General features: G+C 39.6%; 1 protein-coding gene across 4 annotated transcripts in view; it reads left to right on the plus strand.

The window, feature by feature from the left end:
• LOC124141569 (ATP-citrate synthase-like) overlaps positions 1-13,762 on the plus strand; it is a 76,731-nt gene that overhangs the window by 13,982 nt on the left and 48,987 nt on the right. For 3 of the 4 annotated variants that reach the window (XM_046509564.2, XM_046509563.2, XM_046509565.2), the window contains exons 2-3: positions 6,283-6,460; positions 8,888-9,013. In XM_046509564.2, the coding sequence (XP_046365520.2) occupies positions 6,311-6,460; positions 8,888-9,013 (276 nt within the window). In that variant the 5' untranslated portion in view covers positions 6,283-6,310. Of the gene's footprint in view, positions 1-33; positions 57-6,282; positions 6,461-8,887; positions 9,014-13,762 lie in introns of those variants that run through there. The other variant, XM_048383210.1, reaches the window with a different exon arrangement.

Genomic DNA, 13,762 nt, shown 5'->3' on the forward strand with positions numbered 1-13,762 from the left:
TCCGCAGCAAAAGACGTACAGAGATAGGTGAAGATCCTCAGGATAGAGTTGAGAGGGTAAGGGAGCCATATGACATGCATGATATTGATATAGGGGCTTCATGGCCATGTTGAATGTTCACATGCATTGATTCGGGAGGATACATAATGGTCCTCCATCTTTGAGGCTGATGTGGGTTTCTGTAGAGCGGAGCAATTTGCTTGATATGAGATATCAGGATGAACTGTTATGAGTTTATGTAAAATGTGTGATATGCTTTGAAGAGGTGTCAGAATTTTGAATGCGTTAGAAATTGGCATTTGTCCTTGCCAAACTGCCCAATAGTTAAGGTATCATAAGGAATTGTAGAAATTTGTCATTTTTAAGGGTTTTGGTATATGCTGTCATTATTAGGACTAGAAGGCTAAAAATGTCAGTTTCTAACGCTGTGTTGATAGTCCCCTTTTCTCCATTATTTCTAGAGAGTATATGAAGCATGTTGATAGATCTGTGCATATCATGAGTCAGTTTCACGTAAGTGACTGAATTATGTGAATCGGGAATAATAATCTGTTCAGCTTAGATGATGCCTGATGTTTTAGTAAGCATAGGAAGGTCAAGTATAGATTCAACATGATGCATGCATTTGTAATGTGTACCATGTACACATCAAGAAGTTCAATGCCCCAAAATGTTTATGATATAATCATGACAATATTATTTTGCTATAGAGTCCTCAAGCCTTTGGAAGTGTAATTGGCTGAAATCTATAAAGAAGTTTTGTTGGGTGTCTAGTTGTTGCCTTTGATGATGGAACACACATGTACTCATACTTATTGTGTGTCATGACCACTGATGATTTATTTGGTGACCCGTGAAGATCCAGGGTAGAATAGGTCTTCAGCAACCCATGCTTGCCCTAAAAGGCGACTGTGCTTGGTCAGGTCATAAGAGGCGACTAACGGGATCGGGTGGTCAGGCTCGCTGACTTGGTTGATGCATGTCATCGATCCCAGTTGTGTGGATCGATGCTCATGATGTCAATCACTGGATTGTCTGGTCCAGATTCGTTTATTTACAGACCACTATCATTTAGCTTGAATATTGCTGAGTGCTGCGTTAAACAACCAACCAGCAAACAAACAAACTTATTTGGCAATACAGCCCTGCCAGACATATGTATGATGTAATTGAGTAATATTGTTGAATTTATTTGGTATATTTTAGTAATATTGTTGAATGTATTTGGCACATTAACCAGCATAGCACAGTGTAGAAACAGATGACTGTGAAACTGTATGTTCATTGTATAGTTAACGCGGATGTTTCAATAAGATGATGCTTACTGAAAGATTCAAAGGCTTATCAACTTTGACAGACACAAGACTTGGTGTCTTTTCAATTATGACACAGCCATTGATAACTAAACAGTTCTGTACTCCATACAGAGTCTGCATCACAAGCAGACAGAATCAGCCAACACTTAATGATTTCAAGCCAATCGTGGAACATTAGTTGTGAATGAGGCAATCATTCGCCTTTTAGAATAATCCAAGGTTAATGTGATAAAACACCCCCTCCATCAGCCTATACTATTCGTCAGAGAACTGGTTATTGATCAAGTATCCATGTACTGGCCCCTTAAAGGAAGGGGGAACGTGTATATTGATTTTGCTAGACGTCTTATCCATGGACAGTAATTCTTGAGGCTTGGCAGTGGCTGAGAGAGATTTCTGGAGATTTACAGTTTGGCGCTGTAAGAAACTAATGAAAAACTCTTAGGCCGGAAATTGACTAACAAGATGCTTGGGTTTTCTCGCCTTCTGTATTTGTAGTGATTTGTTGGTGTAAATATTTGATAGGGTGTGAGATTGGTGATGTGAGTGGTTTCGTTTGCATATTTGATTAAAACCAGGTTAATGTTGAAGATGGCTGTAGGTGTTCATCGGGTGTGCTAATTGTTAATGTGTAACAGGTGCTTGTCAGTAGGGGAACAAAATGGTGTTCGGTGTGTGAACTTGTTGGAGTTAATTGTGTTCTGAACTTCATGCTGGCTATTGAAAATAATTGCACCTCAATTGCTATGGAATATTTGTTGCTATCAGGGAGAAAATGTGAGTGTGGGATATGTTTCAGTTGTGAATATGGAGAATTCTCGTTTTCATTCCAGGTGTATACTATCATTACTGATACTGACTCAGATTACTGACTCAGGTCAAACATATTTTTTTTCGGGTGACTGTTTTTTTGGTGAAAAACGTCATTGTGAAAAAAACAGATTTGATTTTGTACTCTTTGTTGATGTCCTTATAGTATAGCATTGAGTTTTGTATTAATGTCATAGACCTATTTTTAAGATCAATGAACACACTCACTAGCCTCTAAATCAGTACTAGCCCACTAGTCCCTAAATCAGAACTTATTCAATAGCCTCTTAATCAGTACTAATTCAATAGCCTCTAAATCAGTACTAGCCTCTAAATCAGTACTAATTCACCAGCCTCCAAATCAGTACTAGCCCACTGGCCTCTAAATCAGTACTAGCCCACTAGCCTCTAAATCAGTACTAGCCCACTAGCCTCTAAATCGGTACTAATTCACTAGCCTCTAAATCAGTACTAATTCACTGGCCTCTAAATCAGTATTAGCCCACTGGCCTCTAAATCAGTACTAGCCCACTGGCCTCTAAATCAGTACTAATTCAATAGCCTCTTAATCAGTACTAGCCCACTAGCCTCTAAATCAGTACTAATTCACTAGCCTCTAAATCAGTACTAATTCAATAGCCTCTAAATCAGTACTAGCCCACTGGCCTCTAAATCAGTATTAGCCCACTGGCCTCTAAATCAGTACTAGCCCACTAGCCTCTAAATCAGTACTAGCCCACTGGCCTCTAAATCAGTACTAGCCCACTGGCTTCTAAATCAGTACTAATTCAATAGCCTCTAAATCAGTACTAATTCACCAGCCTCCAAATCAGTACTAGCCCACTGGCCTCTAAATCAGTACTAGCCCACTAGCCTTTAAATCAGTACTAATTCAATAGCCTCTAAATCAGTACTAGCCCACTAGCCTCTAAATCAGTACTAGCCCACTGGCCTCTAAATCAGTACTAGCCCACTAGCCTCTAAATCAGTACTAATTCAATAGCCTCTAAATCAGTACTAATTCACTAGCCTCCAACTCAGTACTAGCCCACTGGCCTCTAAATCTGTACTAGCCCACTAGCCTTTAAATCAGTACTAATTCACTAGCCTCTAAATCAGTACTAATTCACTGGCCTCTAAATCAGTACTAGCCCACTGGCCTCTAAATCAGTACTAATTCAATAGCCTCTAAATCAGTACTAGCCCACTAGCCTCTAAATCAGTACTAGCCCACTGGCCTCTAAATCAGTACTAGCCCACTAGCCTCTAAATCAGTACTAATTCACTAGCCTCTAAATCAGTACTAATTCACTAGCCTCTAAATCAGTACTAGCCCACTGGCCTCTAAATCAGTACTAGCCCACTGGCCTCTAAATCAGTACTAGCCCACTGGCCTCTAAATCAGTACTAGCCCACTAGCCTTGAAATCAGTACTAGCCTTCTAGCCTGCATAAGTTTGCCCAACACCTAGGGTATTGTTTTCCAGACTTTCCACTTATGTCGGATGGTGGTTTTGGTGGGTAACTGTTGCGTCATCACTATTTTAGTTCCTACCCATGATCGACTGTGTCTTCAGATTGAGTCACAGGCTACACAGACCGGGCCAAATCGTGTTCAGTAGAGAGAGCAGGGAGAGGGTGGCAGTAAATACATGTATGAATGAAGGGTGTTCGTCTCACCAGCCAATGTCTTCACAATACTTCCATTTGGCTGTCCTGAATGTGGCTTGTCGGTGTATTTAGTGATGTTTGGCTCCCTGCCCTACCCAAATCATCGTACGATGTGAATGGGAATGGAATACCGGGTCTGTCAAGAGTAAATGATACATAGATACCCGACCATCTGGAAATGCCTTTCATTCAGTGATATAGCTGTGATCACAATGACGGGTGATTTGGTATTGTGTGATGATGACGGCCATCAAAATAAGTATCTGTGTCTGGCAACACATGCAAGTTTATAAGCTTTTTTCCATCTAAATCATAAATGATTATATCATAATATGATTGGGCCATGACATGATTGGGCCATGTCATGATTGGGTCATGTCATGATTGGGCCATGACATGATTTGGCCATGACATGATTGGGCCATGTCATGATTGGACCATGAAATGATTGGGCCATGACATGATTGGGCCATGTCATGATTGGGTCATGTCATGATTGGGCCATGACATGATTTGGCCATGAAATGGTTGGGCCATGTCATGATTGGACCATGAAATGGTTGGGCCATGTCATGATTGGGCCATGACATGATTGGGCCATGTCATGATTGGACCATGTCATGATTGGACCATGAAATGGTTGGGCCATGACATGATTGGCCCATGTCATGATTGGGCCATGACATGATTGGGCCATGACATGATTGGGCCATGACATGATTAGAACACATGATGAGGAAGCCAATGAGACTGGAAGGCAATTGAACAGGATTAAGTGTACATAGGTCGGGTGATAGTTGGTCAATGAGTTTGGAGTAGGCAGATGCTGTAATATTACCACCCATTAAATGAAAACTGTTGAAAGCAGCACTGAACCCAGCTCACTCACTCACTCTCACAACTGCAGGTTTTAAACATCAACCTGACAGAGCTCCCAATAAGCTGCGTATCTGCGTGAAATACGCATCAGAAATGCAGAAATACCCAGTAAAATCAAATCCAAGCGTATCAAATACGCAACGAACATTACAGATACGCTACAAAAATAAAACTTGTGTGTATCATCAAAATATTGTGAAGTTACCCTGCGTATTCGATTAGCAAATCAGCAACTTATTTTGAAATTATAAACGGGCATTCCGTTAACCTTGCCAAACTCCACGATGACACTTACATCATGATCATTTGCCATCACACTTTCTTGTGGAAGTATTGTGGTATTCTTGAGTCCTATAAAGCTCTCGAACCCACAGGACACCAGTTTGCAGGGACTAGATGAATAGTGTTTTTAAATATTTAACTTAAATACCCACGTGTAAAAACTAGTGGGTAACAGAAATTTGAATACCCAGATAGAATTACTGATACCCAATGATTTTAAAATGCATTGGTAAAATACCCACAACACCAAAAGCTTATCTGGAGCTCTGACCTTACATGCTGTCTTGTAACTGAATTTCATGTTGACATAGAATCGTCAAACAAAAACAAATATGAATTTAAACGAGTAAAAGTATGTCATTTATGATATATGTATCCATTCTCTGTCAACTAAAGTTTGTTTCAAGGCGTCAATAGCGGTATTCTGACCGTGGTTGCTGTTAATAACGGTGAGTTGTGCGATCTTCCGATCGCTTCACACACGATTTCGCCGAAATTAATAAAAACAATGATATAAGGAATTTTGAATAAAATAAATGAAATAAGTTACAAACATAAGTCCAGATATACAAAGAACACTTTTTATAGCCAGACAGTGTAATTACATGATTATTTTGCGTACTTCAGTATGGATTTGTTGACATGGTATTTCCGGTGTTTCGTGCTTACGGTAATGTCTTTCCATGGGGGAAAAAAACATCCAAACTCATAATTCATGTATAATGCGCACCCCCTTCTACACAGCTGTGTTTTTTCGAAAAAAAGTGTGCACTATACTCAAGAAAATACGGTACATTTCACAGCATCATTAATCAAGCTCATACACTTCAATGATATTGCTGAAACACTGGTGACCTTTCGGCTTCATTAAAACTGAAAACATTAAAGTTCACTCCCCTCCCCACAGGGACAGTTGACCACTGTTGGGGTGACAGCTGTGGCTTGGTGTGCTGACACTCAATGAAGGAAGGAAGGATGGTGTTGAACTAGTTTGATCATATGGGGTATTAAGCTGGCAGCTTGGAAAGTGTTCTCTGGTTATTATTTCTGTTACATGGATTTGCTAAGCAGTCTTTTAGCCCCAGCTGAAAAATCTCATAGGACCAGTCGAAGTTTGTCTATGTAGGGTGTGACCATTGATCAAACTATCCATGCATTGCAACTGTACATGGTTTGATGGAAATATGACAGTAGTTAACATCGATGCTGTGCTTGAGTAGCGAGAATATCCACGATCGTCAGAAGCAAAACTCCATCCTTGACTGGCTTGAAAGTTACAGAATTTATAGAAAACTCTTACTTGACTTACTGTTTCTATATTTCAGAATAAAATAATTACAGAAACAATCCAAGATGTCCGCCAAGGCGATATATGAATCCAAGGGGAAGGAACTCTTGAACAAGTTCCTAAATGATGAGGCCATGAAGAACAGAGTAGCGGAGGTGACGGAAGGTGTGAACTGGGACAAACTCACTCAGGAGAACCCATGGCTGCTCACAGAGGTGGGCAATAGTCCTCAGTGTTTCCATGTACATATACTTGTGATTACCGTTTTGTGACTGGTGTAATATGTCATGGACTTGGCATTCCAGACACGGTCCAAGCACGGACGTCATGCACGGACGCACGCACACAACACACCACGCACACGCCACAACACAACACAACACAACACGCACGCAGCATGCACACACCACGCACACACCACACCACACCACACCACACCACACCACACCACACCACGCACACACCACGCACACACCACGCAACACCACACACCCACCACACCACACCACACACCCACCACACCACACCACACCACACCACACCACACCACACCACGCACACACCACACCACCCACACACCACGCACACACCACACCACACCACACCACACCACGCACACACCCACCACACCACGCACACACCACACACCACACCACACCACACCACACACCCACCACACCACACCACACCACACCACACCACACCACACCACACCACACCACACCACACACCCACCACGCACACACCACACCACACCACACCACACCACACCACACCACACACCACACCACGCACACACCACACCACACCACGCACACACCACACCACGCACACACCACACCACACCACACCACACCACACCACGCACACACCACACCACGCACACACCACGCACACACCACGCACACACCACGCACACACCACACCACACCACACCACGCACACACCCACCACACCACGCACACACCACACACCACACCACACCACACCACACCACACCACACCACACCACACCACACCACACCACACCACACCACACCACACCACACCACACCACACACCCACCACACCACACCACACCACACCACACCACACCACACACCCACCACACCACACCACACCACACCACACCACACCACACCACACCACACCACACCACACCACACCACACCACACCACACCACACCACACACCCACACACCAGGACCAGCAGAGGTATTGTTGAAATAAGTATGTTGTGTGAAACAGGAATTATGAAACCTTTTTGCTTGTCTCAGAAACTAGTGTAAGGTGCTGAACACATTTGTTCAAGCCATCAAGCCTGTCCAGCAAACAATGTTATTTTGTATGTAAGTCCGAGAGCCAATATTATGATTTTCCAGTATTTTATGGAATACGTTTCAAAGTAATATTTTCCTGCCGGGCACAATCTAGATGACAGTATGTGTAGATTGTGTTTGCTTATAGCCGAGAGTCTTTCTAATTTAATTTTACATCACATTTGACAAATATTGTACATATATTGTGAGCATAGGGGACATGTTATTTCAACATTAACATGGCATTTGTTGATTCTTAGGATCTTTTTTTTTTCTTTAAAATACATCAAATATTGATGATTGAAAGATTTGGTGAGAAATTCTTTCAAATAATGGGACAGCCTCCGTGGTCTAGTGGATAGAGCTTCTGCATTGAGAGCGAAAGGTCCATGGTTCGATCCTCTGACCACTTCATTTCAGAAGATGTTACTGGATGGTACTTGTTTTTACCCTTCCTGGTGCTCAGCACTAAGGTGATAATGCAAGAACTGGCATGATGTGTCTGAGTCTGGACCAGTACAAGCAGCCACAAACATGCAGGCACATTGCTATATAAGCAGAGCTCCAGATAAGCTTTTGGTATTGTTGGTATTTTACCAATGCATTTTAAAATCATTATGTATCAGTAGTTCTATCTGGGTATTCAAATTTCTGTTACCCACTAGTTTTTACACATGTGGGTATTTAAGTTAAATATTTAAAAACACTATTCATCTAGTCCCTGCAAACTGGTGTCGTGTAGGTTCTAGAGCTTTATAGGACTCAAAAATACCACGATACTTCCACAAGAAAGTGTGATGGCAAATGATCGTGATGTAACTGTCATCGTGGAGCTTGGCAAGGTTGATGGAATGCCCGTTTATAATTTCAAAATAAGTTGCTGATTTGCTAATCAAATACGCAGGGTTACTTCACAATATTTTGATGATACACACAAGTTTTATTTTTGTAGCTTATCTGTAATGTTCGTTGCGTATTTGATGCGCTTGGATTTGATTTTACTGCATATTTCTGCATTTCTGATGCGTATTTTACGCAGATACGCAGCTTATCTGGAGCTCTGAATATAAGTACAGTAATTATGGTCTTAACGAACTCAAAGGGACCACTAATTTTAGTTCGTTATAACCGTAGTTCTTCATAAGCATATATACAGCATAACTACAGCAAATAGTCAGGACAAAAAAAGTAAGTTCTTTACATCCGTCAGTTCGTTATAAGCGTGTTCTTTATAAACGTTGTTTTCTGTACAATAATCTTGAACACGATGTTGGACCCCTTCTCACGTCTTCTATGATATCATGAAAGTATTTGTTATTTCAGTCGAAGCTGGTTGTGAAGCCTGACCAGCTGATCAAGAGACGGGGGAAGCTGGGGCTAATCAAGGCTGGGGCTGACCTGGCCGGCTGTAGGGAGTGGCTCAACGGCAAACTGGGCAAAGACTTCAAGGTAGATGGCAATATTCCCGATTCCTGTGTGATATAACCCGCATACCACACTCTTGTGTATATAGATATGTGTAGTTTTGTCAGTATATCACACAGTTGTGTATATCCATATGTGTAATATAGTCAGTATATGACACTGCTATATTGATGTGTGTTCGGGTAAAACGATACATCGGTGTACCCTGCATCGTGAGTTTTCATGTGAGGATACTATACATGATACATTCTTTATCGATACAAGACAATACTCTTGCTAATATGAATTACTTCTAGTTGTTTAATTACCCCCTCCCCAGCGTTTTTGTCAGTCAATATTTTTCAAAATGTGTTGTAATTAGCTTTTCAAGTTGACAACTAAAGAGCTGCTATGAACCTGTGTCTACAGCTAGCTTTTCCTTTGGAACCTGCTCTGAAGTATTTATGGTCGGGGTTCGAAGTGATTTGACGTAAATATGTGTATCACGATACAAGTCGTATCGTGATACATATCGTATCATGACCTTGCTGTATCGTTTTACGCAATATGTGTGTGATAGAGAACCTGCATACCACACTTCTGTGTATATTGATATGTGTAATATAGTCAGTATATCACACTGCTATATAATGTATATTGATATGTGTGATAGAGAACCTGCATACCACACTTCTGTGTATATTGATATGTGTGATATATTCAGTATATCACACTGCTATGTAATGTATATTGATATGTGTGATATAGAACCTGCATACCACACTTCTGTGTATATTGATATGGGTGATATAGTCAGTATATTACACAGCTATATAATGTATATTGATATGTTGGATATGGAACCTGCATACAACACTTCTGTGTATATTGATATGTGTGATATAGTCAGTATATTACACAGCTATATAATGTATATTGATATGTGGGATATAGTCAGTATTTCACACTGCTATATAATGTATATTGATATGTGTGATATAGAACCTGCATACCACACTTTGTGTATATTGATATGTGTGATATATTCAGTATATCACACTGCTATGTAATGTATATTGATATGTGTTATATAGTCAGTATATTACACAGCTATATAATGTATATTGATATGTGTGATCTAAAACCTGCATACAACACTTCTGTGTATATTGATATGTGTGATATAGTCAGTATATTACACAGCTATATATAATGTATATTGATATGTGTGATCTAAAACCTGCATACCACACTTTTGTGTATATTGATATGTGTTATATAGTCAGTATATCACACTGCTATATAACATGATATAATGTATATTGATATGTGTGATATAGTCAGTATATTACACAGCTATATAATGTATATTGATATGTGGGATATAGTCAGTAAATCACACTGCTATATAATGTATATTGATATGTTGGATATGGAACCTGCATACAACACTTTTGTGTATATTGATATGTGTTATATAGTCAGTATATCACACTGCTATATAATGTATATTGATATGTGTGATATAGTCAGTATATTACACAGCTATATAATGTATATTGATATGTGGGATATAGTCAGTAAATCACACTGCTATATAATGTATATTGATATGTTGGATATGGAACCTGCATACAACACTTCTGTGTATATTGATATGTGGGATATAGTCAGTAAATCACACTGCTATATAATGTATATTGATATGTTGGATATGGAACCTGCATACAACACTTCTGTGTATATTGATATGTGGGATATAGTCAGTAAATCACACTGCTATATAATGTATATTGATATGTTGGATATGGAACCTGCATACAACACTTCTGTGTATATTGATATGTGGGATATAGTCAGTAAATCACACTGCTATATAATGTATATTGATATGTTGGATATGGAACCTGCATACAACACTTCTGTGTATATTGATATGTGGGATATAGTCAGTAAATCACACTGCTATATAATGTATATTGATATGTTGGATATGGAACCTGCATACAACACTTCTGTGTATATTGATATGTGTGGTATAGTCAGTATATCACACTGCTATATAATGTATATTGATATGTTGGATATGGAACCTGCATACAACACTTCTGTGTATATTGATATGTGTGGTATAGTCAGTATATCACACTGCTATATAATGTATATTGATATGTTGGATATGGAACCTGCATACAACACTTCTGTGTATATTGATATGTGTGGTATAGTCAGTATATCACACTGCTATATAATGTATATTGATATGTTGGATATGGAACCTGCATACAACACTTCTGTGTATATTGATATGTGTGGTATAGTCAGTATATTACACAGCTATATAATGTATATTCACATGTTGGATATGGAACCTGCATACAACACTTCTGTGTATATTGATATGTGTGGTATAGTCAGTATATCACACTGCTATATAATGTATATTGATATGTTGGATATGGAACCTGCATACAACACTTCTGTGTATATTGATATGTGTGGTATAGTCAGTATATCACACTGCTATATAATGTATATTGATATGTTGGATATGGAACCTGCATACAACACTTCTGTGTATATTGATATGTGTGGTATAGTCAGTATATCACACTGCTATATAATGTATATTCACATGTTGGATATGGAACCTGCATACAACACTTCTGTGTATATTGATATGTGTGGTATAGTCAGTATATCACACTGCTATATAATGTATATTCACATGTTGGATATGGAACCTGCATACAACACTTCTGTGTATATTGATATGTGTGGTATAGTCAGTATATCACACTGCTATATAATGTATATTCACATGTTGGATATGGAACCTGCATACAACACTTCTGTGTATATTGATATGTGTGGTATAGTCAGTATATCACACTGCTATATAATGTATATTCACATGTTGGATATGGAACCTGCATACAACACTTCTGTGTATATTGATATGTGTGGTATAGTCAGTATATCACACTGCTATATAATGTATATTCACATGTTGGATATGGAACCTGCATACAACACTTCTGTGTATATTGATATGTGTGGTATAGTCAGTATATCACACTGCTATATAATGTATATTCACATGTTGGATATGGAACCTGCATACAACACTTCTGTGTATATTGATATGTGTGGTATAGTCAGTATATCACACTGCTATATAATGTATATTCACATGTTGGATATGGAACCTGCATACAACACTTCTGTGTATATTGATATGTGTGGTATAGTCAGTATATCACACTGCTATATAATGTATATTCACATGTTGGATATGGAACCTGCATACAACACTTCTGTGTATATTGATATGTGTGGTATAGTCAGTATATCACACTGCTATATAATGTATATTCACATGTTGGATATGGAACCTGCATACCACACTTCTGTGTATATTGATATGTGTGGTATAGTCAGTATATCACACTGCTATATAATGTATATTCACATGTTGGATATGGAACCTGCATACCACACTTCTGTGTATATTGATATGTTGGATATGGAGCCTGCATACAACACTGCTAAAGGCACAGTTCTGTTTTGCTCAGTGTGAAATAACAGCATTCGTCACTGTGACAAAGGAGTAAATATTTCTTGGCAGTCTCTCATTTTCCAGTCTGCCGGCACTGAAAATATGAACACCATCTAGTTATGGAGCTGTATATTCCCATGAATTCTGTGATAACCAAGTTGTCTCGTGTTGAGGATGGTGGATAAGTTAACATGGTTAAGTCTCATGTCAATACCGTGCAGATGATAAAGTTAGCCGGTTATCTGCCTCCACAGCTACATCAAATTGTCTGTCTCTAATCAGATATAAAATAGGCAAGATACCATTATGCCTTATTATGCCAGAGGTTAACTTTAATCTATATCAATTTATTTAAAGAAGTAAAACAACAACTGATTTTTCATTTGACATATGGTTAATCTGCCATGGCCATGATGCTCTCAAACACAGCAGTCATCAGTTGTACAGTGATACCCTACACAGCAGTCATCAGTTGTACAGTGACACCCTACACAGCTGTCATCAGTTGTACAGTGACACCCTACACAGCAGTCATCAGTTCTACAGTGACACTCTACACAGCAGTCGTCAGTTGTACAGTGACACCCTACACAGCAGTCATCAGTTGTACAGTGACACCCTACACAGCAGTCATCAGTTGTACAGTGACACCCTACACAGCTGTCATCAGTTGTACAGTGACACCCTACACAGCTGTCATCAGTTGTACAGTGACACCCTACACAGCTGTCATCAGCTGTACAGTGACACCCTAAAACACAGCAGTCATCAGTTGTACAGTGACACCCTACACAGCAGTCATCAGTTGTACAGTGACACCCTTTAACACAGCAGTCATCAGTTGTACAGTGACACCCTAAAACACAGCAGTCATCAGTTGTACAGTGACACCCTATACAGCAGTCATCAGTTGTACAGTGACACCCTAAAACACAGTAGTCATCAGTTGTACAGTGACACCCTTTAACACAGCTGTCATCAGTTGTACAGTGACACCCTAAAACACAGCAGTCATTAGTTGTACAGTGACACCCTAAAACACAGCAGTCATCAGTTGTACATTTACAACCCTACACAGCTGTCATCAGTTGTACAGTGATACCCTTCACAGCAGTCATCAGTTGTACAGTGACACCCTTCACGGCAGTCATCAGTTGTACAGTGACACCCTGAAACACAGCAGTCATCAGTTGTACAGTGACACCCTTCACGGCTGTCATCAGTTGTACAGTGAT

The sequence above is a fragment of the Haliotis rufescens genome, unplaced genomic scaffold (assembly GCF_023055435.1).
Source record: "Haliotis rufescens isolate VD_foot unplaced genomic scaffold, xgHalRufe1.0.p SCAF_46, whole genome shotgun sequence".
In the NCBI taxonomy this organism is placed as follows: Eukaryota; Metazoa; Mollusca; class Gastropoda; order Lepetellida; family Haliotidae; genus Haliotis; species Haliotis rufescens.